This window comes from Amia ocellicauda, chromosome 8 (assembly GCF_036373705.1).
Source record: "Amia ocellicauda isolate fAmiCal2 chromosome 8, fAmiCal2.hap1, whole genome shotgun sequence".
NCBI lineage: Eukaryota > Metazoa > Chordata > Actinopteri > Amiiformes > Amiidae > Amia > Amia ocellicauda.
The window spans coordinates 41,940,621-41,967,549 of NC_089857.1; the positions used below are offsets into that span (position 1 = coordinate 41,940,621).

The 26,929-nt window shown below is 45.6% G+C and overlaps 1 protein-coding gene across 1 annotated transcript in view; it reads right to left on the reverse strand.

Annotated features, from left to right (window-relative positions):
* tln1 (talin 1) overlaps positions 1 to 26,929 on the reverse strand; it is an 81,138-nt gene that overhangs the window by 21,389 nt on the left and 32,820 nt on the right. Inside the window, exons 3-31 of the mRNA XM_066711464.1 lie at positions 23,569 to 23,740; positions 19,992 to 20,089; positions 19,733 to 19,862; positions 18,874 to 19,026; positions 18,615 to 18,757; positions 16,378 to 16,505; positions 15,861 to 15,921; positions 15,239 to 15,343; positions 14,946 to 15,101; positions 14,707 to 14,808; positions 14,457 to 14,533; positions 14,052 to 14,232; positions 13,233 to 13,346; positions 12,689 to 12,797; positions 11,514 to 11,722; positions 11,284 to 11,382; positions 7,798 to 7,965; positions 7,309 to 7,603; positions 6,796 to 6,962; positions 6,405 to 6,533; positions 4,920 to 5,033; positions 4,120 to 4,233; positions 3,867 to 4,001; positions 3,202 to 3,330; positions 2,164 to 2,266; positions 1,059 to 1,267; positions 816 to 935; positions 414 to 611; positions 66 to 205 (exon numbers count right to left, since the gene is read on the reverse strand). Coding sequence (XP_066567561.1) covers positions 66 to 205; positions 414 to 611; positions 816 to 935; positions 1,059 to 1,267; positions 2,164 to 2,266; positions 3,202 to 3,330; positions 3,867 to 4,001; positions 4,120 to 4,233; positions 4,920 to 5,033; positions 6,405 to 6,533; positions 6,796 to 6,962; positions 7,309 to 7,603; positions 7,798 to 7,965; positions 11,284 to 11,382; positions 11,514 to 11,722; positions 12,689 to 12,797; positions 13,233 to 13,346; positions 14,052 to 14,232; positions 14,457 to 14,533; positions 14,707 to 14,808; positions 14,946 to 15,101; positions 15,239 to 15,343; positions 15,861 to 15,921; positions 16,378 to 16,505; positions 18,615 to 18,757; positions 18,874 to 19,026; positions 19,733 to 19,862; positions 19,992 to 20,089; positions 23,569 to 23,698 — 4,016 coding nt within the window. The 5' untranslated portion in view covers positions 23,699 to 23,740. The remainder of the gene's footprint in view (positions 1 to 65; positions 206 to 413; positions 612 to 815; positions 936 to 1,058; positions 1,268 to 2,163; positions 2,267 to 3,201; positions 3,331 to 3,866; positions 4,002 to 4,119; positions 4,234 to 4,919; positions 5,034 to 6,404; positions 6,534 to 6,795; positions 6,963 to 7,308; positions 7,604 to 7,797; positions 7,966 to 11,283; positions 11,383 to 11,513; positions 11,723 to 12,688; positions 12,798 to 13,232; positions 13,347 to 14,051; positions 14,233 to 14,456; positions 14,534 to 14,706; positions 14,809 to 14,945; positions 15,102 to 15,238; positions 15,344 to 15,860; positions 15,922 to 16,377; positions 16,506 to 18,614; positions 18,758 to 18,873; positions 19,027 to 19,732; positions 19,863 to 19,991; positions 20,090 to 23,568; positions 23,741 to 26,929) is intronic.

The window sequence follows — 26,929 nt, forward strand, 5'->3', positions numbered from 1 at the left end:
GAGTGGGAAGGCGGATTGCGAAAGGGGCGCACTGACGGCTGTGAGAATCGGTGCTAAATCCTCACCGTGCTGCTGCTGCCAGCTGGTTCTTCAGGTTGGGGGCGTTGGGGTCAGTGGAGAGGGCTTTGGCTGCCAGAAGAAGCTTGCTGGAGGACATTGAGATGGTCTTCAGGTTGGTGACCACCTGAGTCTGGTCCTCCTTGGACTGCAGGCAAGAGACACAAGAGCAGGTTCACTTAAGACACTTAGACTTAGTGTAAGCCTCCAAGTTCAGAGCGTCACGATGCCGGCTCAGGAGTGGGTGTGTGGTGTTGTGCAAGCTGGGACATGCTAGGTTTTGTGCACATACACACAGACGCATGTATACACTTACAGAAACACAGACACACACACACGCAATCACACATGCCTACCTGTGGCTGGCCGGCCATCTCCACTCCTGCCTGGAGGAAGTGATTGAAGTCCTGGCCAAACTTGCCCGACGCCTTCGCCAGGTCCTGGGTGGTGCCGCGAGACGCATGCACCAGCTCGTTGGCGGACTGGTTGAGCCCGGCCGCCGCCTGGTTCAGATTGCCCTGTACCTCCTGGAAGCTCTTGGTGCTCGGCGCAAACTGCAGGGAAACCGGAAGAGCAGCAATGAGATGACACAGGGAGCTTTGAAGCCATTGAAGCCGCTGACAATGTAAACTGTTTAAGGGGATTGGATAATAAAGCTCTTCTCGAGGTTGACTGACCTGAAACTCAAGATTTATAGACTATTTTAAACAGTATACACATTGGCAAAACAAAGGGCTGTTACATCAAGTAACACTCACTGAGTCAGCTAACAGTCTCTTGCTGGCTTCACCCACTGTCCTGATGGCGTTGTCGACGTCTCTCTGTCCTGGCAGGCAGTTGACACACCGGTTCAGGGCCTGAGACACGGCTTTAGCCACCTGCACGGGGGAAACAGGCTTGGATCAGGAACAGTCACAAACGACAGGTACATCTCAGGAAAAATAAGGAATCTTGGTTCCCAGTACTGCACTCTCACTCTACACCTCAGCCTCTCCACCCACCTGGGCCAGTCTCTGCTGGCTGTCGGGGTCTCCCGGCTTGGCCACGGCACGCTTGGTCTCCTCGATCAGGTTGGCCGATTTGTCCATGGCGTCACTGGCGCAGTCCAGCATGGCATTGCGGGCCTGAGGGTCGTCCGTGTTGGCAGCCACTCCGCGGGCCGCAGAGCCCAGAGCTCGCAGTGCCTGGGCCAGATCGCGGGCCGCCATGCCTGGAAAGGAGACAACCCCGAGGTGAGAGAGGAGGGGATGGGGGCAGATGCACAGCCACACGATTTGGCTGCAAAGAGACTCGGCTCCGTCTAGGTTTGGCACATGTTTTGACATGTCTGTGCAGGATGTCGGCGTGGGTTTTTCCACAGACAGCCTCACAGACAGAGGGTGAACTTGGGAAGGTGAACCACTGCCCCTGACCCCTGGTCTACCAATCCTGTGGACACAACTATCTAGGCTGATGATGCCACCTCCTCTGGGCAGCGTCACGGGAAGCATCAACCAGAGACAGCAATTATAATAAGACTAATGTTTCCTGCAGAAAAATAAATAACATGAACGGACACTTAAGTGCAGCTACCAGAAACCATAAATAAGATTTGTTCTCGGTTAAGGAAGGAAGCGCTACATCAGAAGGGATTTCTACTCCAGTGGAAGGTCTTCCTGTCTGGACATCCGAGGGGGGGTTGTGCAGGATTTCTGAGCTTTGTGTCAGGTGTTCTCAGGGCTGCTGCTTCCTCAGATGTATAAATCAGTACATCGCATACAGATCCCATATCCACAGGACAGAGCAGCCTTTTAGCCTTTACCAAACCACAAAGGAGTGATTACTTTTAATGCAGGAGGTTTGGGATTAGGCCGGCACAGTTTACGATATTATTCATGGGGATTATGTTTATATTTGCTAGTATTTTAACTCATCGGCTTCCAATCGAACCCCTAACCTGCTGCCATGGTCTGAGGAGGGATGTGCTGAAGACGTACAGAGCAAACATAATCAGGCCCAATTTAACAAATCTATATTATATATTCCTGAGATTACAGATGTTCGATATACGTCTCAAGCACAGGTCCTCCTGTAGACGGCGCATTTCCTCCCTGTCCCGGTCAGTACCTGTGTAATTCTCGTTGCCCTGGGTGATTTCACTGAGCAGTTGGGCGATGGCCGAGCTCACGGCCTTGGTGCTGGTCCCCAGGTCTTGAGAGCACTTCTCCAGCTGAGAAAAAAAAGAGAGGACTCGTCAGGAAAAGCAGGAAAAAGGGGACAACATTCTTCACAGATCAGCCTTGTTTATGAGCCAAGACCATGACGTTGTGAAGTGCTTTGCTTAATCTTTTGCATCGATTTTAAATGTTCTGAGCAGGATGTCTACTAAAACCCCACAAAGTCAAGATACAGAAAGATCATTGAAAGGGGTTGATAAGAACCGGTGTGGGACCATAATTTACTCAGAAATATAAGGTGTTTTACTCATGATTCCTGTATTAAGACACTAACCGTCATACACAACTAGTCATCAGAGGTGCAGAGACTTGTCTTTGCCATCCTGCAACCCAATTCTATCCATCAACTCCCCCTCCGGCCAACTGCCCTTCACACGTGAGCTGCAATGGGTCAACTACCCTTTAGGGCAGTACTTAGGGGGCTTTACTTTATCAATCAGACATTACTGAACAGTTGCAGTTAACCGAAACCTTCCCCCAAATGGGTTTAAAATGGTTCAGCTGAGAAGAACGGAGGACGATGCGCTCCTGCCTCTATATAAAGGATCCTTTATGAGATGAACACTGAAGGATGACAGATAGATTACCCATTACGCCAGCGAGGCTACATTCAAAGATCTTTAGAAACTGTTCTGTCACATTAAAAGGAATTACTCATCTACGGCTCAGAGATTTAAAGGGGGGAAAAACGAGCTTTAAATTGATTGAATCGAGAGTTCTCAGCCTTTCCTGATGTAGTTTAACCATCTTTACTCTTATAAAAAGTGCATGTGCTTCATGGCTTTCTACTAAAACAAAAAATAAGGATCTCCAGTCAGTTGGTGTGAAAGAAAGAGCTGCTGCACGTGTGTCTACTGAAGGTTTACTATTGTTTCACAGGTGGCCCGGCTAAGGTGTTGTGAATCCACAGGGAGTAAAACAGCCTCACCGTCTCTCCGGGCAGGGGTCTCAGCTTGCCCTCCGCGGCCGAGGCCTTGGCTTCTTGCATGTCTTTTTCCAGGTTACGGACGACGTTGAGTGCGTTGTCAATCTCCAGCGGTCCGCACGCTTCCTGTGCCTGTCAATCAATCCGCAGGCAAACAGGATGTCAGGATGAGGGCTCGCTATAAACACACACTGGGGCACTGCATGCACATATGTCAGGCGGTGTGGGGCATTGGTGCATTTCTCTGGCCGGGTTTGTGTGTTTGCTGCTATTGTACCGTACATATGTGCATTAACAAACTGTAACGATTGGATTGAACTGGAAGTCTATGTTGTTATATTGAACCACTGGGTGTCCCCCTATCGCCAGGAGTTCAGTTTACCAGTAATACACTGAAGAGAAATACAGGTTTTACTCAGTGAAATAAAGTAATAGCTAAAAGCTAAAAGTTCTGCTAGAACATACGGAGTAAAAAGGGACAAAACTTAGAAAATAAGATAAAAAAATGTATGAACAAAAAACTAAAACACGGAGAAATAAATCGAAAATGTAATCTGTGCAGTAAACATTACAGGGTGTGTTATTTGAAGACTATGGCTCCAGTACCTCCTCTTAAACCCAAGAACGAAACACAGTAAGGCTCGTGTTGAACGGACGTGCGGTCTCACCTTCTGGGCGGCGGTTCTCAGCTCTGCCAGGGCACTGGCCAGGTTCTTGGCACACTGGCTGAGCTGCATGGCTGAGGCCTGGTCCCCTATGGTGGGCACTGTGGCCTTGGCAGCTGTGACCATCTTCGCTCCAGGCTACAGAGATGAATAAATATATAAATAAATACAAATTCAAACGGAATACTGATTTTGTTTACCAAAGGCCTTTTTTAACAGGTGCGATAATCCCACACATTGATTGAGCCGTCCCTACCTGCAGGAAGTTCTGGCTGGCCCCAATCAGAGCCAGCTGAGCACTGGGGCTGTCCGGCTGCGACTGGCTTCCTCTCACTCCCTGGACCAGCATGGGGATCTGTTCAGCAACCACCTGCCAGGACATAAACAAAGCTCACACGTGGACCCCCACACACCAAGCCCTCACACGCATGGACCTCCACACACCAAGCCCTCACACACACGGACCCCCACACACCGAGTCTCACACACGGACCCCCACACACCGAGCCCCACACACTGAGCCCCACACACAGAACTGAAGCCAGAGACACTGGCTGCCACACACACAGTCATGTGCTTCTGATCACACTCTGCACATTGACACAAAGACATTACGAAACGCAAGGAAAGCCTGCTTTAAATTATTCTTTAAATACAGGAGATGCATTCATCTTCTATGCATTTCTTTTCTCAATACTAATGTCAAGCTCTGTGTACGAGGTGTAGCTGACCCATTTGACTCTTTGACAACTGAACTGTAATAAACCATCTGTGTCAGAAAGAGAAAGCCTTCCTTAAACAGTGAACAGGGAAATTAAAAGACAAACTGAAATAAAGTAAAAAGTAGACCTCTCAATGCTAACACTAACAAAGTGACAAGTGAAGATGCATTTTGGTCTCCCTGCACACATTGACATGCTCAGCAGGAAGCCAGCAGCCCCCGCCGAGCTCACAGCGGTTCAGGAAGTTCCTGTTCGCTCGGCTTGGAGACGCAGAAAGGTGAGTGCTGTCCTCTGCTTGAACCCGACAGAGACCAGGTGGCTGGTTGCTTCTCACCTTACAGCTCTGGACCAGCTGCTGCTGCGCGGCCGGGTTCTTGTTGGAGGAGGCGGCGTGCTGTGCGGCGGCGATGGTCTGCGTGGCTGCGGCGGCCGCCTGCTTCGCTGCATTCTGGGGGAAACGCACAACTCAGAGTCGGCACACATTCTCTCGGCTCTCACCCCACCAGCACCACACAGCTTCCTCCTCACAACAGCCATACTCGGCAAACACTTAATCGCAGTTGGTCTTTGTGAGGTTTCAGTCAGACTGTCGCACTGATGTTTTTTGTTCTCTACAGTTTCAAGTTCTCGGTTAAAAATAACAACAGCCACATAAATAAACAAATACTTGCACAGACTGTGTTTTAAGTATATTTTCATAGTATTTTGTAAGTTAAAACCTACTTTTGTAAGTTAAACACAGAGCAACCCATTCATACTCCCCAGAAATTATTTGCACCATTCAGGCTGACTGAACTCAAGTTGAAGATTGTGACTGTTGCAACCATCATGCCCCAGGAATCTACCCCAGGATTAATCACTGTTTTCATAATGTGTACATTTGGCAAATAAAGCTGCCCGCATGTTCTCTTAATAGTGGTTTGCTAAAGTACTCAATATATAAAGAGAAGCAAGATAGTTTTGCAAAGAAGAACTAGCGCTGAACCCAGACAACTTTCATGCACATTTTCTGAGCTAGACTTAACAAGTAAATATTCACAACGTTTTCATCACCATAACCATAAAATAGGTACAATTCCCTGCAAACCTTAACTCAGATAGTTTGTACTGCTGAGTAGTAGTATATCTTCTTTGATGGAGTGGCTTGAAAAGGATTTCAAGAAGGTCAGGTAAGCAGTTAAACCAACAGACCAAATCCCTTTGCAAAATCGTTCATTCCCCTTTCTTAAGGGCAAATGACAGCTACAAACAGTATAATACATGTAAACATATTGGGAGCAGTGGTATGAACTGCCATGATGCCATGTAACTGTTTAAATATGGCCACTCCCAAGCTGTGTGTGAAGAACTGCAATTATGGATGTATCTGGTGAATACAGATTTATGAGCTCTCCTTCAGGAGGTTGCAGAAGTGGTTAATGAGCTGAGTGGTGGCACTTCATTTCGGTCACATATGTGGCCACATATTTAACAATAAACAAGAGGGTTAGCTCAGAATATGCCCCTACTACATGGGAACATGTTTGGATTCTTGTCTAAAATAAAAAGTCTTTGATGTTTATACTCAGTACTAAATTAGATCCTTTTTTCCCCTCATTTGTAGCTCTTTTGGGTTCAGGCTATTATGAGCTGCATTCAATAAAAATCACTCTTCCTGATCCATGGCAGATTTCCACTGACCGGAGGCAGTCAGCCACTGGCAAACCAACCGTCCATCGTGGATGGCGGGTGGATATTTTGATATAATCTGGAACTAAATTCTGAGTCCAGACTGCTAGAAGGGCGAGTCTCCTGGCCCTGCCCCAGCCCTGCCTCTCACCTCCAGTTTGTTGACGAGTTTCTTCTTGATGGCGTTCTGGGCCGCAGCGTTGGTGGCCTTCCTCAGCCCCTCTGCCGCCTCGCGCAGTTTCTGCTGCTGCTCCTCACTGTCGGGGTTGGCAGCCGCTCCCTGCATAGAGCACACATGGTGGGGGTTACAGACACAGCCATCCCTCCGAAATGGTACAGAGTCTCTGCCTTCCAGCTGAGCTACCCTCCCCAAAACATCCTGAACTGAGCTACGATGTCGTGCAGAGTGTAGGGATGGAAACCCATGTTTATTGCATAATAACAGCCTTAATTAGAGTTTTAACAACAACAGTAATAATAGGTAATATATTCTCAAAGGGATATAGCGTTGGGTTGACATTGCGCTCTCCACAGCGACGTACCTTGGCAGCCTCCACCATCTTGGCGGTGGCATCGGCCAGCAGCTTGGCGGCGGAGAGCAGCTTTCGGGAGTTCTCCAAGTCTGACTCGCCCTCCGCATCAGCCTTGATGGCGTTCACCAGGTCGGAGGTGGCCTGAGCGAGGATACGGGCCTGTCGCACCATCTCCCCTACACACACACACACAAACAGAGCACAGGGTTTCACACCTCCACCTGCCTGCCCTTCAGTGTTGCTCACAAGTATGGAAAAGAGTGATGACAATGACAAACTATCAGAGCTAAAAAGGTGATGAAGGCAATGGTGTTTTCTATATGAAACATCTACAAACTGGCAGCGTGACAGTAATCCTGGCTCTGATGCATTGTGGTATTGACTGAATGGTTTTGATGACCGCATAAGGCTGGCACAGACACCTGGCCTGGAAAAAGCTCTTGGGCAGAACAGCTACCAATTCAGAGAAACTAATCTTTGATCCGCAAGAAAGGATTCCCCTGAGACACAATCCCTCCTTACCTGCGTCACCCATGGAGCTGAAGATGTTCTCGGTGACGTTGAGGATGGTGTCAGTGGCCTGGTCGTAGCGGCCGATGGGCTGCCCCCCGGTGGCGTACTGCTTGATGTGCTGCAGCAAGTCGTTCAGGGCCTGGGTCACGCCCGTGGCCGCCACGCCCACCTGCTTGAGCAGCTGCTCGTCATTGGTGGCCCCCTGGGAGGCCTCCACGCAGCCCTCCACCGATTTGGCCACCAGCTTGCCCGCCTCGATCAGTTGCTCCTGGCATACTGGGGAGCTGATGGTCGGAGCCACCACCTGGATAGGGATGGGGGAGAGTTTTAATTTTGTTCTGGTTTCTATGTAAGTGTATTTTCCATTGCATGTTAATATGAAATGAGAGATTCATATTCCAGGCATTACGTCGCACACCATTATATCTAGATCTATATATCAGCAAGGTGGAATGAGCAGTTCCTTCCATCTCCCCTGGCCCTCTACGCCCTCCTTACCCGGGTACAGGCCACCAGCTGGGATGTGGAGAGGGCGCACTGTGTTGCTGCCGCAATCACGCGGTTTTGGAGGCCGGCGTCCTCGGTCTTCTGTGCCACATTCTTGGCCCTGAGCACCAGCGCGGCGGCGGCGTTGGCGACTGCCTTGGCCAGCTGCATCAGCATCTCCTGCAGAGACATGGCCCCGCCGCAGAGCACAGGTTAGCACAGCGCTGCCTCCTGTAGACCATTAATCATTCATGGACAGACACTGTGATCCAGCATTTTGCCTGATTACCTGGCATATCATTACCTCACCGCTAACCACAACACAGGCTTTGGTTGGCTCACTAAAGGATGACTCTAAAGACCTACATCTGTACTTTACATCCTCAAAAGGATCGTGATCGTCCATTCTGTACAGAGAAAAGCAGGGAAACAACTATAAAATGGACCAAAGGGAGGTGTGTAAACCTTGGCTATTGATACTTCACTCTCTCGGTGCATTCTTCGAGGGACTGGCGGATGTAGTGAAGTAGGAGACATTGACCAAATAAATTGACCAAATATAACCGATATAGAGAATTGTGCTGAAAGCTGGCAGCCGACTAATACAGCATTCCATTTATGCCACGCATCGGACCGTTTCAGTAGCTGAATGCATTATTAATGGTCAAAAATTAACCTCGGCTGTAAAGACCCATGAAGTTAGCAGCTGATGCTTTGCAGGTGGTAGAGTAAACAAGGCCGTAGCTGAAACTGAATCTCAAACTGGTTGCAGCCTGTCCCCACCAAGAAAAGGGGGGAAGAAAAATGAAATGTTTGTATAATTTCCTGTATAATTTTCCATGCCACCAATATATGGCGCTTCACGGAGCAGGAAGTTGAGTGAGAAGGGATGAAAAAGGCTAGGACTGCCATCGCTTCGTTTGGTAACTACACTTGATTTACAAATAGAGAAATAATCAGAAGCCCTTAACGAACTCAATGCAGTAAGTGTCACACACAGACAGACACACTATGTTCATCATAACAAATCATAATTTCTCAATTTGATTAGGAAAGCACATTAGGTAGGTACAACAGTGTTTAACCCAAGAATCATTGGGCTACACGTTGCGCAATCTGATCCAAATACTGCAGGTGCGCTGGAGAGACAGATCTGGGTGCTCACATGGAAGCAATCAGGCAGCAAAGATTGAGCTGCAGAGATAGCTGGGATGGTTGGGTCAATGAAAGTTAAATTACTCGCACTAAATCTTCATTTTCGAGAAAAAACCTTTAGGTTGCTCTGGAAAAAAATGTATGAGAGAGTGCTTCTGCAGACGGCTAACTTGCATTAGGGTTAAAAACAAACTTGCAAATACTATTAAAAATATACATCACAATGCTCTGATGAAGACTCCGATAAGGGGGCACTGGTTTAATTGCATTAACTCTGCATTCAACAGCTTCAATTTTTGACCACAGCAGTTACTATGGTCAATGTATTCTGCTGCTGGAGTATTTTTTATAGAATCTGCAGGTCCAGCATTATTTTTTTAAACTCTACTGTACTAATTTATGCTTTTCTAAAAAATACAACAGTTCTATTATGTTTAAATACTTAAGGTCTTGGTATAAAAAATAAAGTTTGTGTTATTTTACTGTCCTGGATGGTGAAACTGAAATGCAACACCGCTGTGCATTCTGGGAAGTATTTTGGGTAAACTCAGAGCTTACAGCCCTGAAGACTGAATGAGCCAAGATCTTATTTTGTGCTTATTTGGGAAGTGACATCTCTCCTCCAGCACTAATCACTTTTAAAGAATCTCAGGTCGAAACCAGCCAAAGGAAATGCACACAATTCCCCAGGCGCCACTGACTCGGATATGTTTAAGCCTTAAACAGAAAAAGACATTCCTCGGCTGTGTACCAAGGTCTAGGGCTGTGAAGTCATACCTTCCTTTCCTTCGGATTACTTATTTATAAGTTCCATACAAGTAAGTGACATTAATCAAGAAGAAAAAATGTGAAATATTCAGCACTTTTTTCTTTTAGCTAGGATAGCTTTGCCTCCTAGGATATTCCCCAACTGAATTTAAAAAGGTATCGTCTATAATCTGATTTCATAAAGCACACACAGCAAATTGTGATGGAATCTAAATAAACAACAACCTGTATTTCACATAACGACGAGTATTAAAATATGAATAAGCTAATAGACTATCCCCCTTTGGTTCGCCTGCGCAAACGTTAAAACTCAAGATCTGAAGCAAAGCAATCCCTAACTGTAAATCAAGTCCTACGCATAAGCCAAAATACCTACACTTGAAACCACAAATTAAGGTTTGCAAGATCCACAGTGAGCAACAGAGCACCGCAGAAAACATAAGCAAAATAAACAATTACGCATCTAACACTTTATTTACTGACTTTATCTAACCGAGTGTTTGTGGTCAGCGCCCTACAAAAAGAGCCAACAAACTTGCTACTTTACTCCATTCAACCAGCCCATACCTCATTCACTTAATTGACCGCCCAAACCCTAACACCCCAAGCTTTTCTACACCGAAGATTAATTAAATCCACCTGGAAATCCCACCTTCGCCAGCACCCTGAGCACAGCCCTCCGACACCTGAAATCAGTTTTGAAATTGGATTGTACAAACGTGATGATTAAAACTATTTTTTCATGTTTTTTGATTATCAACCCCAGATTTCGGATTATTAGTAGTACAATTTGCATTGTTTTGGAGATTTATTAGCTTTATTAAATCAGATTTATTGCATTGTTTTGGAGATTTAGTAGCTGTATTTATTTTAATTTGTTTTTACCATCCTGTGACTATAAGTGGAGACCGTTCGCGTCGTTCCCCTGAATGATGCTTTGCCTAGAAAAAACTGTACACAGCATTCACAGGACAGACAGGTTATGACATGATCCACCTATTTTAACATCAGAAGTACACACAGGATATTACTAAAATCAATCATAGGGCAAGACAGGCTTTTGTTTTATATTCTCAAATCAGTTAACATTCGTATAGTTCAACAACAAACCTGCTAGCAATTAAAAGCAAAAGCTGGAACAGACATCCATCAGAACAAGCCGCCGCCAGTTTGAAAGCTAAGCTCCCGGTCCGCTCAGTGCGTGAGGCCAGTCTCTGAGACTCTCCACTGGGGGAAACATGGCCAGCCTGATACAGATCACATTCATGCCAGTGACACAGTAAGGACACGTCGATAAGAACCCAAGAGGCATCTGGCGTCAGCTCGGGCCTGCTTTCAATCATAGATATTGTGAATGAGAGCTAAACAGATTTGAAACCGGAGTCCCCAGTGCTGTCCCAGTTATAGCCAAATGGCCCGAGGAGAGGCACGCTGAATGAAGCAGCGCAGTATCTCTGACACAACTGTAGCTGTACAGAAGTAATTGTACTGTATCTAGCGATCCGTCCATCTTTCTTTTTCTATCTGTGGTCTGTTTGGTGGTATAAAGAATGTCCGTCGTTCTCGATTACATACCTGGAAGCGAGGATCGGCGTCGCTCTCTCCGATCTGCTGCAGGAGCTCTCCGCTCGTCTGGCCCACATTGCCTGCCGCCTGGAGCAGGTTCTGCCGGGGCTGAAGGAAGGCACAAAGACACCGTTAGGAGGCCAGAGGATGCGCTTCTCTCACATCCCAGTCACAGCACCACTGTAGCACATGCCGACGAGACTCTGCTGTGTGCACTCGTGTGGGGAGAGGCGAGTTACCTCGGTGCTGGCGGGCTGGGCGGTCTTCAGCATGTCAGACACGGCACAGGCCAGGTTCTTGGCCGCGTGGAGGAGCTGGTGCCCGTTGGCGCCCTCATCCTCCATCAGCGCCGCCAGTAGCTTGACTCCCTTCGACATCTCCGTCAGGTTGGAGGAGATGGTGGTCACAGCGCAGCCCACGGCGGTGTAGTCGGTGTCCGCAGGGTCGCCTGGGAGGGAGAAACGCAGGGCTCAGTGTGAGGCAAACTAACACAGTCACTCATTCAATGGGAGGCAGAATAACATCTGCGAAAGGTAACGGGCACCAGAACCTGAACATGGTTTCTAACTGATCATGGCACTGGGTGAGGTGTTTCTTTCACCGATTTTCACTTAATTATAAATCTGGACATTATTATAAGTAATTGCAAATATAACAGGAGGCGTCACAATCTGAACAAACTCCCCAGCGATGTGGCAGAAGAGACAATTTGGGAACATTCAAAAACAGACTGGATAGGATCCTTGATCACTTAGTTATTAATGGACACCAAACGAGCACCATGGGGCGAATGGGCTCCTCTCGACTGGACACTATGTTCTTATAAGATGCAGTACATATATTTGTATTTGCTAATGATCATGCAACAATATAGGTTTACTGTACTCTACTGCGTTAATGTATTTGCTATATGGGAACGTTCATCACAGAACAGGCTAAATAATATTGCATTTAATATTACAAATGCAGGATAGTTATATTTGAAGCAAAGCTTAGTGTAGCATTTTATTTTCCTTCAGTGGACATTCTGCAGCAAATTAAGGGAATTCAGAGAGCTGGGGTTTTTAATTCAGGGACGGTATGTTCAAGATGACTGCCTACAAATTTAATTTTAGTGCCATTTCCCCTGAGAAATGAAACTCACTGACACAGTAATCTCTGGAAAGTTATTTAAATATGTAGAGAACCGGAAAAGAACAGGATGAGCTCCACAGTTCTCCAGAAACTAATCAAAGGAAATAATTAATCTGATAGCAGAGCAGGCGAGCGCACACACTGGCAACCCAGAAGCCAGAGAGGAACCAAAAGATAAACTTCCCCCGCCAGCTGGTAATCTCTCCTCGTCATGAAAGTTTTGGTCATTGTTGTTTTTTTCTCATTGTTTTTTTTCTTCTCGTTACACGGTCCAAAGTACCTGCGGTGAGGTTCACCACCGATGCCGTCCCTGCAGTGATGGCATCCACCTGAGAATGGATCTCATGCTTGGATTCGTCCATTTTGTTTTTTCGCCATGCCTGAGAGGCCTGTGAAAAACAAGGAGAAGGAGAAGCTTATTGACATCATCGCCCACGCCGACTCAAAACACAATAATAACAAAAAGTACTTCCAAGTTAGCCTTAAGTTCTTGGTTTCTGGTTTTCTGTAGGGGCCACCCACAAGCCACTGCTTCTTCCCTGTACTTTACAAACTTACACATTACTCGATAAAACCGTATGATGGTCTAAACAGGACATTGTCTCTATCTTCTGAAAATCAAGAATGGGATTCAGCAGGAAGCGTACATTACAACTTATGAGAAACTGAAACAGGCCGCTCTCTTCAGTTCCATGCATTGTTCACAGGGTGGGATGTGTGTGTTTGTTGCTTTGTGTTATCGGAAAGAGCTATTGTGAAAGAGATCCCTTTTTCCCTGCTCTGAGAAGGCGGTGGTGAGTGGGGGGGGTGTAGTGTCTACTCACAGCGTCTGTCCCCAGTTGAGGCAGGGTGTCGAGCTCGTCCAGGGAGGCTTGCGCCGCCTGGACTGCCTGCATGCTGGAGTTGATGGTTCCAGTGAGGGCCTGCTGGGCGGAGGTCTGAAACAGGCATTGAACAGAAGCTATGACAAAGATTCTCCCCAACACACCGTGAACCCCCAGGAAAACAACCCACTGTGCTTTGAAAGACTTTCGCTGGGTTATGGCTTCTGATCAGACTGCCTTAGCCGATAAGGAGATCATAAAAATTGCCAGAGAACACACGAACACGCACGCACGCACACACGCACACATCTGAAAACTGGGAATCAAGGAAATCAAAGGCCACGCTGCTTCAAAGAGCGATAGGCCTCATCAAAGAGCCAGGCCTATAGGCGTGCCCATCCCAGTCCCTTTCGATTATCTCCAGAGTGGCAATTTTAAAGGAATTATTTATCCAGGCAAACACTACTCAGCAGAAACAACAGTGATCGGCACATTAAATGTCACAGGATCACAATGAAACAGGAAACGAAACTTCCAGACACTACATTTGTGCGTTTATGAAGAGAATCAAATACCTTTTCCAAGGTGCTTTAGTTTTTCTTAAGATTCACACAAATAATATACAGTATAACATGTTTTAAAATAAGGTGTAAACAGTATTATAGCAAATAGTTGCCAAGCTCAACTCTGACCGCTAACAGTTTAATGTTTATACTTCTACTCCATGTCTGAGTTTATAACCTGACCCTCATTAACAGGCTACAGGGGGTCTTGGACAGAGATGTTTAGCAAAGCATGGCGGGGCTGGGTTGGGCTTACCAGGGGTGGCATGTGTCCTCTGTGCATCTGGCCGCTGGTGATATGCTGCTTGGCCTGGGGCATGGTGCCCACCTGAAAGCTCTCGGGACCACCCGCTCCAGAGCGCATGATGGCGGGCAGGGCCACCGAGCCGTGCTCCACCTTTCCCATCCTGTTGAACTGCTGCTGGAGAACTGTGGACCTGCGGACAACGGCAGAGACACAGACACAGACACAGAGACACAGACAGACACATGGACAGAGACGTGTGTGAGCGTTCTGGTAACAGTTGACTAACAGATGTAATACAATAAACAAACTGAACCAGAACTGGTTGTTAAATCTCAATGCAGCTTAAAGAGGTATTGAAAAACCAATGGGAAGATACTTATTTTATTTAATTTATTTAATTGCGTGTTTACATACTTCTTGGGTGACACTGAGTCCTCAAGCATGGTAGACTCCTCGTCCCCCTCCAATCCAAAGTGGTCCTTACTCTTTTTCTAGAGGAGGAAAGGACAGAACAAGTGAAACTGAAAATCAGGTCCCCGCTCAAACAAACACTCAACACTAATGTGGGTGTGGATGCACAATAAGTTGGAATGGCTATAGAAAGGGAATGACACCCTGTACCTGATGTATACAAATGAGGTACTGACGCTGCTTCAGACAGTACCTTCTTAAGAATGATGTCGATATATCCGGCGATCAACTGCGCGATCTGTTCTCCCTCAGTGGTCTGAACAGAATAGTAGCCATCTTGATAGTCACCAAAGTCCTTTGGGGAGAGGGTCACACACAACATCAGTGACACACAAGCAAGAAGGACATGTAGGAAACTGCAGGTCTTTCCCGTTTGCTGGAAAGACAAGTATCAATCAGTCGGTGCGTGGCGGTGTGCGGGGGCTGCCGTACCAGGGTGAAGCTCTTGGGCGAGGCGGCCCAGCGCTTGATGTTGGTCAGACTCCACTCCTGCATCACCTCCTTGGTCTTCTCGTCCACCCGCATCACGCTCTCCTTGGTGATGCCCAGCAGGCGTGGGACCAGTTTGTTCTTCCCTTTCATCTTCTCCTGCAGAAACGGCACAATCAGACACCAGTCAGACACATGGATGAGAAGATGCCTCTTGAAAAAGCAGGCATTGTCCGATAACGAACATTCACCAGAGACAGGTGGACGAGACGGCTGTATTTTTAAACCTACTATACCTTTACAAGGAAGAACGACACCCCATAGGTTTTCAAGGAGCGGGCCAGTTTGACGTAGCTCACTTTGGCCTCTATTTCCGTCATGTTCTGACAGTTCTTGTGAGCCTGTGGGAAAGGTAGATTAACAAGTATTATGTATACCATCTCTAATTAATTTGGGGGGTATTGATCTATATGAATAACTGACACGTCATTAGCTTAAAAAAACTAACGGTTAATTTAATGAGCTTCTTTAAAATTGTGAGCAAGACTTTCTTTAATAGGGGAAAAATAAAACGGCACGGTGAATAAAGGAAGTGTGATTCAAAATGATGGAGTGAGAGTTGTTATGCAATATACATCTAGGCGGTAACCACAATTCACCCATACTTCTCTTTTTGTAAAATGAATGGATAAAATGCATATTATACTAAACTTGAGTGATACTCTGGAGGATAAAACATTGTGGGTAACTTGCCTTTTGAAATTAAAGTGTTTTTTTATTGTTGTTGTGGTATATTAAGCAATTCAAAAAAATTACAAAAATATTACGCAAAGGATTATGTTGGGCAAAAGAAAAAAATAGGAAAACCACATGAAACCTGGTCAGTCAGCAGAGGTGTGTGCGCTATAAACTGTTCACCTGAAAGATTTTCTTCTCTCCTTTGTTCTTGATGTATTCTTTGGGAAGAAACTCTTTCAAGCTGCAACAGAGAAGGTATTTTATCTCTTATTCAGCATTCATGAGATTGACTTAAACAAATCCCCTTAGAGCATCATTAATTCAATTGGCATATAAAAACAACAATTTATCTGTTGCAATTCGTGGCCCACCATGGGAGAGAATGTTTCTGTGGCCGCGGCGCATCAAACCACGACACGGCCGATCTCACCAGCCCGCCTCCAGACATCTCGGAGCACACAAGGGCTCCATTCAATTCCCAGTTACACTGAATAAAATGTGAGCTGGAGGCCGGTCTTTCCTCCATTCTAGCCAGCATGTCTTTTACTTAAAATATATTGTTGCTTCCCAGTCATATAGGATTGCCCTCGTGAACACAAACGACACAGACGACAAACCACAGTATGAAAGAGGAGAGCACACAAGGACACAAAAAGCCCAAACGATAACGTTTAGATGAAACGGTGCTTGTGCTCACTCTAGAAATCCAGGTTTGTGCTTTAGTTCGTTGTGGTCCCCAAACTGGATCTGACACTGGTAGCCGGCAAACTCGCAGGCCTTGTCGAAGGAGACTGGGTGGGATCCATTCAGGATGTCATCCCGAGCCTGGCATGAAAAACACAGGAGACGAGTCACCAAACCAGCACACCAACCAATCAAACCACACTGCTGCTGCATTCAGAGGTTTTAGTTGCTGACTGATAAATTAATCTACACAAAGACCGTTATTTGTAACCATTTCTGTGTGTTCCAGCACAGTGCACAAACCCCTCACAGGCACGGCTGCTTCTCTATTTTTTTTTAATCATTTCCACAGTGAATGCTGATTTTAGTTTCAGCGCACAAGAACTGTTTTTAGCAAATGTCACGCAGATTTCAAGTTAAAAAAACTATGAAATGCTTAACATTATACCGTTGTTGTTCACTTTGCGTTGGCAGAAATGCCACGTAATAGTCTAGTGACACTAAAAGGGGACGAAACCAAAAACCCCTCAAGATAAATATTATATAATAAATTACATGAACCTAGGCTGCATTAGAGTCAAGAAGGGCACTGTTTATGTTGGTGTAATGTATTATATCCAGCTGTGTTTATAACAGGCTTTAGAAGGCTCTTTAAAGTAGTTATCTTGGCAAGGACAATAGGATTCTGTGAAACGAAATCCTGCTTCCGTAAAAGGAAACGCTACGACCGTAGTTTGGAGCCGAGTTCCTCGAGTGACCCAGAGACTGTAAGAAACCACATCCACAAAGGGTAAGAGCAGGGTGTTGCAGCAGAGTCCTCTGGAATCTGGGAATGGTTTCAGCTGCAGAAGGCATCTCTTCCTTCCATAATTCACATTATGTGGGGACTATGTCATAAGCAGTAAATATTGTGGCTTTTTGGCTGATAGGCGTCACCGAACGGCAGCCTCAGAGTCCGAGCTCTGGCATGCGAGTAGGAGAACAAATCATTTTCTATTTTTATTTCAATCCAGCCCTAAAATGCGGTGAATAAGAGACTCCACAAACTGTAGGGAATGGTGGGAATGTCTATTGGTGTGGGAGGTAGGTTTAAAAAAGAAAAATGTTGAAAATAGATAATTATACATTTAAAAAAATATTAAGGCTGGGAAAAGTAACCAGTTTACAGTAGAACTGTGCTTTTGTTTCTACACAAGGTGATCTAAAATTAAGATGACAGATTCTTAAATCATATAACATATATAAATGTATACACAAACACACACACATACAATATATACCGATACACCGATCAGCCATAACATTATGATCACTGACAGATGAAGTGAATAACACTGATAATCTCGTTATCATGGCACCTGTCAGTGGGTGGGATATATTAGGCAGCAAGTGAACATTTTGTCCTCAAATTTGATGTGTTAGAAGCAGGAAAAATGGGCAGCGTAAGGATCTGAGTGACTTTGACAAGGGCCACATTGTGATGGCTAGACAACTGGGTCAGAGCATCTCCAAAACTGCAGCTCTTGTGGGGTGTTCCCGGTCTGCAGTGGTCAGTACCTATCAAAAGTGGTCCAAGGAAGGAAAAGCAGTGAACCGGTGACAGGGTCATGGGCGGCCAAGGATCCATGGAGGCCCCACCTCGCAACTTACAAGACTTAAAGGATCTGCTGCTAACGTCTTGGTGCCAGATACCACAGCACACCTTCAGAGGTCTAGTGGAGTCCATGCCTCGACGGGTCAGGGCTGTTTTGGTGGCAAAAGGGGGATCTACACAACATTAGGCAGGTGGTCATAATGTTATGGCTGATCGGTGTATATAACTAAGCATTCTCACAGCCTCCATTATTTTCTATCAGAGTTAGGCTTTTCTTTTTTTGAATCAGAGGCTAAAATGAAAATCTGCTAAGTGGGAGTGACATCTGTTATTTAGGAGCATACAAACAATTTCACCACTAATGGCTAAATTGACACATTTTAATGCCGTACAAGATGACTAAGGACAAACAGCATCGAGATCCACATTTTCCTCATCATAAGAGTCGTGTGAACGCTGCCTTTTCAACCCAGAATCCAAGTTGGTTTGCTCAGAAAGGGACGCCGTCTTTTCTGCACGGATTGCATCGCATGTGCTCGATCCGAACTGAATGCAACAGAACTCCAATTATACTTTTGAGCACTTTCAGATTATTGAGCTTGCAGCAAATCAACGAACAATCATGCCCGGCAGACTGAACTAGCTCCACTCCTTACCTGGACGTAGAGCAAATTGAGCTGCACAGGGTCCCGGGAATCCACGTTCTGATCCGAGTAGAAGAACTTCCTCCTCAACAGCAACATCTCCGTCTCCTCCACTCCTTGCTCACGTAGGGTCCGCCCGTGATCCAGCCAGTTCACTGCAAAGCAAAGCTGTTTGAGTACCAGCTCCTCACAGCAACGCTGCTCTGGAAGACCCCCCTACCGAGCCAAGCACAGCCATGGCGCCCCGATGCCCAGCCCTGCCCGTACTCACTGTCATCGTCCGTGTGGAGCTTCTGCTTCAGCTTCTCCATCTTCTTGTCGTCTCGCAGGAGCGTCTTGTCTTTCTTCAGGGTGCCCGTGTTCTCCTCTTTCTTTTCCTCCCCGATGTCGTGCACCAGCGAGTACTCATCGTAGTTGGTGATGCCTGTGAGGTAATCCAGAACAAGAGGTGCTCAACAGGCAAGGCAATTTGCAGAGACAATTACCGTGGGTGAACTGCATTAGCACAGACACTTTCCGGTGTTTAACAGAGATGCTGAAACTCCTCCACCCGGTATGGTGTCCAAAAATAAATACAAGAGTGGGAGAATTGCATATTCAGATTAATTCTAATCATGCATAAGAGTCTGATTGTCACGCAAATTGCACTTAGGGGTTATACCTCCAGCACCGAGAGGCACACCAGTTTATTTGTGTTAACTCTGGGAAGCCCGGGGCAAAGAGGAATATTTCTCTGAGCAGAGCACTTAAAGGCGGCAGGTAATGTTTTCAATCATATTCACTAACATACCCAGAATCGCACAAAAATGTTTGAATTTAGTGTTTTTTAGAAATATTTGCCAAGCCTCATAGTTTAGAAAATGTATGCGATTTAAAAAAAATAAAAAAATAAAATACACATTTAAGATGCATCTTCTGGTACAATATCATTATTACAGATTATGAAATTGGGTAAAAGAACATTGACCATAGTAAATGAGACTGCATTCACCTGCACAGTTGAGGTCAGTCTTGTATTCTTCACTTTCAGCTTGCAGGCAATAGCAAGCATTCTTTGTACTGCTGATAAAAGAACCGGAATAGTACCGTACTGTCGTACTGTCTTTGCTCGGGAGAGAAGAGGAGCTCACCTATCCTAGCACAGATGGTCATGAGCATGTCACTGACGGTTTTGGAATCGTCCACCATGACAGTCTTCACAGTGCCATCAAGCATCCTGATCTTCAAGGGTCTCTGTTTCTTCTTGTAGTCCAAAGTGTCCTGAAAACAACACAAGTCAATACCAGTCTCCAACCCATACGGCAATCCCCTGGAATGGGAGACTCTGTGAATCTTTGTTATCACATCATCTGTTCTTACCCACACTCCTGGGCTTTAATGCCAACTCACCCCATTCCTCAGCATGTAATAGTCAAGGGCTTTCCCTGCCTCCAGCCAGATGCCTTTCTTTGGGTCCTCGTCCGATAGGAACAACCCGTAATCATTGGCTGAAAGAGAAGAACAGATGATAGTGAGCATTCCTCCTCTGCAGCCAGCAGTGACTTTCCACATTGGTGTCAGCAGTGGGATCTGCACTGTGTAGGAATTCCCAATTGAATTTGGGGGTCGGCAGAATAAAATTAAGACATCAGGGCCTTTTACAATGGACTACAAACCCACATCCCTTAACAAAAATAAAAAAAAATATCTACCAAACCTCCAACACAGATTCACAAACTCATTGAAGGAATTCAAAACTGATAAAAGCCAAAACATTGCCATTATTATTTCCCATTTGTTAGAATACCTTTTCCTTCTTGATATGTCACAGCTTAAGCTTACTTTTAGTAGGAGAGCGATGCGACAAAATGAAAGCAGAAAGTACAAAATCTTGGCATAAATTCCATCCCCACAGCATCATTGTGTTTCTTCCAGGTTTTTGCGGAATAAAAGGGAGATACAGGAGATCAATACAGCAATGAGCAGGCTTTCGAGTCTGGCCCGGCCTAAGCGCAAGGTGAACTCGACACATTTGTCAAATGGGGGAACTGCGAACCCGGCCATATGACTCTGAGGCACCAGTTAGGTCTTTGATGATAAACAGCTGATCATTACCATGGAAAACTGATGAAATATTGCATGACGAGCCAAGGGTGGGCCGAAACAAAGTCACGCTGCATGCAGTCAGATGGGTGGGGAAGGGTGAAATCATGCATGCTCACATGCACTGTTCAAAACTGTAGCGAGGCTATTTATGTCAACAACACGTGAAAATCCTTGAAGAATATATTTTTGTCACACAGATCTTTTAGAAAAAGCACCCTCCTGCTGTAGGGGTATTGTATCATGCGAGACTTTCTTTAACTTTATCTTACTTCAGTAGGATCTTGTACTTAGTTTTGGGCAGTATCCCTCAGCTTTCATTTGGTCCCGGGCCCACCAATTCCCCAGGTCAGTGACTCAACTGGCTCATCCGTCCACCAGCTCAGTAAAATCACATTACAACATGGATGTTATTGTGTTTCCATATAGAAAAAGAGGACTGACTGGTATCACATGAAGATGATATAGTACCATCAATCATTTAGAGATTATTAATAATTATGACAATGAAGAACAACTGCGCAAGGGGAATCATATGAAACCGAGAAACAACAGTGAAAATGCATCTCGGTTTTGTTTTAGTTTATTTACCCTCCTTTCTATCTGTGACCTTGGAAGCACAAAATAATCTCAATCAATTTACTTTTTTTTGTTTTGCCTTTAGCAAACATAAAAGAAATACAATGGTTTCAATCTGGTAACATGTTTTAAATGTGAACAAACATTTTTGAATGTTTTTGAAAGTCTATGCTATAACAGAGTGTAATAATAATATACAGTTGTTAATTGTTTTTGTGGTAGAAACAGTTTAATAGGGCAAGGACAAATATATACATCCGTTCCAACTTTCCCCACATCTACACACAAACAAACAAAATCATCTTGAACTCGGGGACCTAGCTGTATTGAAACTATGTGTAAATATAAACATTTAATTCCCCCAAAAGGAAGCAGCTGGTTAAAGCAGGTCAGTCAGATTAGGTCCTTCATGGGACTTGACAGCTTTAAACTGCTTACAAAGCGCCATCAAATTCAAGAGAGCACAAATCAATTAAAAGATGTCTGTCAGCTGGTGGCATACAGTAACAATCCACTTCAGAGCGCAGATTGGATGTGACTGGTACCCAGCAGTGCTGTGTGCATTGATTTCAGTTTCAACTGCAGAACAAAAACGGTGCAGCAAACTGAATCAGCACACAAAGTCTCAGATGGACAGCAGGGACAAAAGCAAATGTTGACCTTGTCAGTGTTTGAGCTGCCATTAACGCAGCATATATCATATCATGCTGAAAAGGTAGCAGGAAATATTTACTTTGCCTTTTGGTGTGCAGAGCAGGCGCTGAAGTGTCTCACACATATAGCGTGGGAAGGTAAATACAGGCATTTAATCCAACATGATTAACCTGAAACAGTCTAGAAGCCACAGGGATGTGATCACACAGTCTACAACAGAATTGAGAACAAGGGCAGTGATGTTCAGACTGTACAATGCACTAGTTAGAGCTCATCTGGATACTGTGGACAGTTCTGGGCTCCACACTTCAAGAAAGATATCGCTGCTCTAGAGGCAGTTCAGAGGAGAGCAACCAGGCTTATTCCAGGTCTGAAGGGAATGTCCTACTGAGAGACTGAGGACCTGAACCTTTTCACCCTGGAACAGAGGAGACTACGTGGGGACTTGATCCAAGTCTTCAACATCATGAAAGGCATCGACCACATCAAACCAGAGGAGCTTTTCCAGATCAGCAGGGACACACGCACCCGGGGACACAAATGGAAATTGGGCTTCAAGGCATTCAAGACAGAAAACAGGAGACACTTCTTCACACAGAGAGGCGTCACAATCTGAACAAACTCCCCAGCGATGTGGCTGAAGAGACAATTTGGGAACATTCAAAAACAGACTAGATAGGATCCTTGATCACTTAGTTATTAATGGACACCAAACAATGGGGCGAATGGGCTCCTCTCTTCTGTGAACTTTATGTTCTTAAGTGTGTGAGTGTGTGTCACCAGGCACTGTTGGACTCTCATGCGTTTCTGGTCATCTTTTCCTTCTATATCTGCAGATCTACCTGGTCATTTAAATATTAAGATTTAATTTTAAAAGAACTTAAAATGACAGGTATAAAAAAAGTGCATCTAAATCACATCAAAAGGCAGTCATCCATGAAATAATTTTAAGATCTGAGAAGAAATAACCCAAAAATAACAAACAAATGCGTAGCTTAGGGGGAAGAGAGGGATATTTTACCATTAGAATTACACAACACTTTTCCACTCGATCAAAGCTTTCAATAATATGATGGAAGTAGCGGAAGAGTCAAATATAATCACCAGAACTGCTTCTCCGCAGCCCCGGGTACACACTCCCAGAGAGCGATTGACAAAAAGGAGAAGAGACTCTCTCTAACGGCCAGCAAATTCCTACAAGCTGCTGACAACAGTGGTGCACGGCCTTTGACAGGAAGAGGTTTTTCATTTTGAAAATCAAAATGGGAATTACCAGTTTTGTACAAGAAAAAAAAACACCCAAGGTACTTTCTAATACCATAGCAAACAAAAAAGGAAGTCAGAGACGGAATTAAAACCTGCAGACCTGTCAGCAGTTTAACTTTATGACATGGGAGGTCTCTCAATTTCATTGTTCATCCAATGTAGAACATAAGAAAGTGTCCAGTGTCGACCCATCGTGCTTGTTTGGCGTCCATTAATAACTAAGTGATCCAAGGATCCTATCCAGTCTATGCTCCTTGTTTTTTGAAAGAGCAGTGATGTCAGCCGGGCTGCAAAGAATCGGAACAGCACTGACGTTCTCCCCCACTGGCGTCCGAGCCGATGTCCCCCCTAACCCTGTCCCGACTTCAGGACACCCTGTACTCACGCTGGCCCAGCTGTGCCTCCGGGACTCGCTCCCTGATGATGCGACAGGCGTCGTAAACCATGGTGGAGGGTTCGAACTGCATGGTCTTCACCACGTTCCCCACGCCGATCTTCAGCGACAGCGCAACCATGGCTGCTACTCTTTCTGGCTTTCTCTGCTATGGTTACTGCACCTGCCAGCCAGGGGAGAGAGAGAGAGAGAGAAAAAGAGAGCACACATTACTCCCCGCCAGACCCAGGAACAGTCATTGCTCCTTTTTAGTGAAAGACCCTGCCCCAGGCAAGTCTTCACACCAACCAGGGATCACCATGTACCAGCCCTGACCACGTACTCCAATGGGATGTGTTTGGCACCTTCACCAGTTTCATTATTAAACTGAAACAAGTGTCGGTTGACCAAACAGTTGGCTCGGCTTCTCGGGCCACAACGCTGCACCTGCATGGCTAGAAAGGGCTGGTGCTGGACTGGGCCTGGCATACGCTATAGCTGTCCATTCAAACACAGAGCACGCTTGTATTGTCATGTCAAGGCTCAGCATCACGCCTGTAATTGACTGGTCGAGCTGCCAGGCTGAATCACAGTTTTGGCAAGTTCCTTTTTCCTCCCCTGGGTGGGGGAGCGGTTTTTAAGACCATAGGCGACAAAAAATAGGAATGAGTTCTTGGAAACAGCTGTGAATAATGACAACCAGCAGGCTTGAATTAGTAGGAAATGTAGAAGTGGATGCTTTAGCAAATAGTCAGAATAGTTTAAAATGCTGGCTTAGACAAAGTGTTTCACGACTCGTGTGTTAACGGTTAATAGACAAGTGCAAATCAGATTTTAAAATCTAAGCTAAAGCAGTCTAACCCATTGGGACAACAAGAGATTTTTGACAAACATTACAGAAAATACCAGGTTTAGAGATTGTCTGAAGATGTCTGACCCCAAAGATAGCATTCATCTTAAGATGCCCTCGCCCTTTCAGTCCTGAGGAAGACAGACATAAGTAAATAAACTCACTGATTGTCCCCTTTGATACAGGCATTAAAAGCTGGACAGAGAGACAGATGGGATAATTCTTGGGTGAAATGTGTACTCTAGGGGACATCTGTCAGTGGAGCCAATCTCCTCTGCAGCAGCACATAAATCGAAGGGTCCCGATGTGCCCAGAGGCGCGGTGTGGTCTGCTCCGTCAGACGCACTCCAGAGAGCGGTCTCTGACTTGTCCAACTCCATCAGCCAGCCTCCCATAAACAGGACCTGCTGCGCTGGGGTCCCGGGTGGCCTGCACTACTTCCTCCCTTTGTTCTGGATCACGTCAACCCCCGGAACGACCTCCGCTGTCCCCTCACATACCACGGGTTGTGTTTGGGAGATGTTGTACTTGGGGACCGACAGGGGCAGGCTTTCAGGAGAGGTATAAAAACTATTACAGCACACAGGAATTTGGCAGCCGTTCATTTCTGCCGCAGTTTGCCGCCCGCCGCGTGTGTAATTTTGAGCGACTGCGTATGGAACCGAACAGCGCGGAATGTCTACCCCAAACTCTGACTGGAGCCACTTATTTATATCTGTCGGGTAATGCCACTCTGATGGCATGCCCGCAAATATGAGTAGCGCAGCTCAGTGACAGCGTCGCAGGGTGGGAGCAGAAACACAATCTGGTTGGGTTACGAGTCAGTTTACCGCTCTTAAAACCAATTACCGCAGGTGACACCAATAGCACGGCAAAAATAATCAAGAGCCAGCTCTGCCTTCTGCAGCACACTGGCTTAATATCCGCTTGGACCGTCAGTGAACATCTGTCTTTGTTAAATAAGAAATGAAGGTCAGAGGCAATCAACCACACATACACACTGCAAAAGAGCTCTGCTATCAGCACCTCTTCTGTAGGCAAGAAGCCAGAATGTACTAATTACAACTCCTAATTGTGAATATCGTGATGGTCTTTGTTAACGTTAGTAATTCTCTATTTGAACCTTCTTAATAGCATTTCGATTTTAAGTTAATCAGCTTACGGGGGAAAACCGTAAAGAATATGGTTTTCAGTTTGTTCTGTACAAATCCCCGAAGTCATTCAAGGCTGAGGGGTGTTTTAAAGAAAGTGTCACAATCCGAACAAAGCAGAATATTCCCTTCATCATGAAAGCTTCCAATAAAGAGCCCTGAAGCCCAGACCTAATGATAGTCCTCTCCTCTGCGTCAATGAAACAAATAAACAAAGCCGTCGCTAAGAGTTAATTCTCTCAGCTGCTGCCCAAATATTTGTCTCTTGTAAATTTCATTAATGAGATGCCCACTGAGGTAACCCCATTTCGCAAGACCTTCAGGCGAAGTGGCCATTCACACACGTCTGTGGGCAGTTATCCAAAGAGAGGAAACGGGGGCACTGGGTCAGCTGAGGGGTGGAGCACCACCCATCAGCTGTAAAGACTAACTCTACAGCCCCAATTCTGTAGGGAGAAAAACAAAAGACTTTTCATACCTGGCATGCAGTCAAATTATAACTATTCAAGAACTGTATTCTTCCTTGTAGCGCATCAAATATACCACTTCCTACTCTCAACCAATCTGCTGTACAAATGCATCAAAGCCTTCAACGGCAATGGAGTTTTGAGGAACAGAATTTTTCAACCCCGATGTGTTCCGCCAAGTGCCTGTAATTTTAAAATGAAATTGTTTGTGTCGCTGATGACTTTATAGACTCTCGACTCATACCACGCAGCAGCCCACTCACTCGCGAGTCATCGTCTCGCATCGGTGTGGGCTGAGCCCGACATCACCTACAGCTGCTGCACGGACGCCCGACTCCACAGCGCCTGTAGCTGCCGGAGGGCGGGGCACCGATCCGGGGGGATTACCCTGGCAGCAGGGATTACGACACAGACGCGCCCCTGGGGGATGGAGCAGGCAAGCCGCCATTCGAGTGCACTGGCAACATTTTGCACGTTTAAAAACTTGTTAGAATGTACGGAATGTTTTTATTTATTTTTAAATGGCTGGGATGTTACACAACTGTGGCAATACAGTGTTATTCAGTGCTCTTATAAAAGCAAGTAGGAAAGGCTTAATAGTTTGCTTGGATTAATAATACATATTTTAAAATATAAGAATTCATTTTGGCGTTTCACACCAGTAAGAGTGAGAATTTCCACTTCAGTACAGTTTACACATGGCAGAAAGAGGTACATTCGATATCTGGCGTTTTCATGTGACTAGAGAAGGTGTTCTACTATAACCAGTAAATCAGATCATACTCCACAACTCAGAGAGACAGATTCTCCACAGCTGACTTTCTACTCTAATGCGCATCTTTAAATAAAACTTATATTTGACAAAACAAATCTGGAGCTATTTAATCATCATGCATCTCACTCAA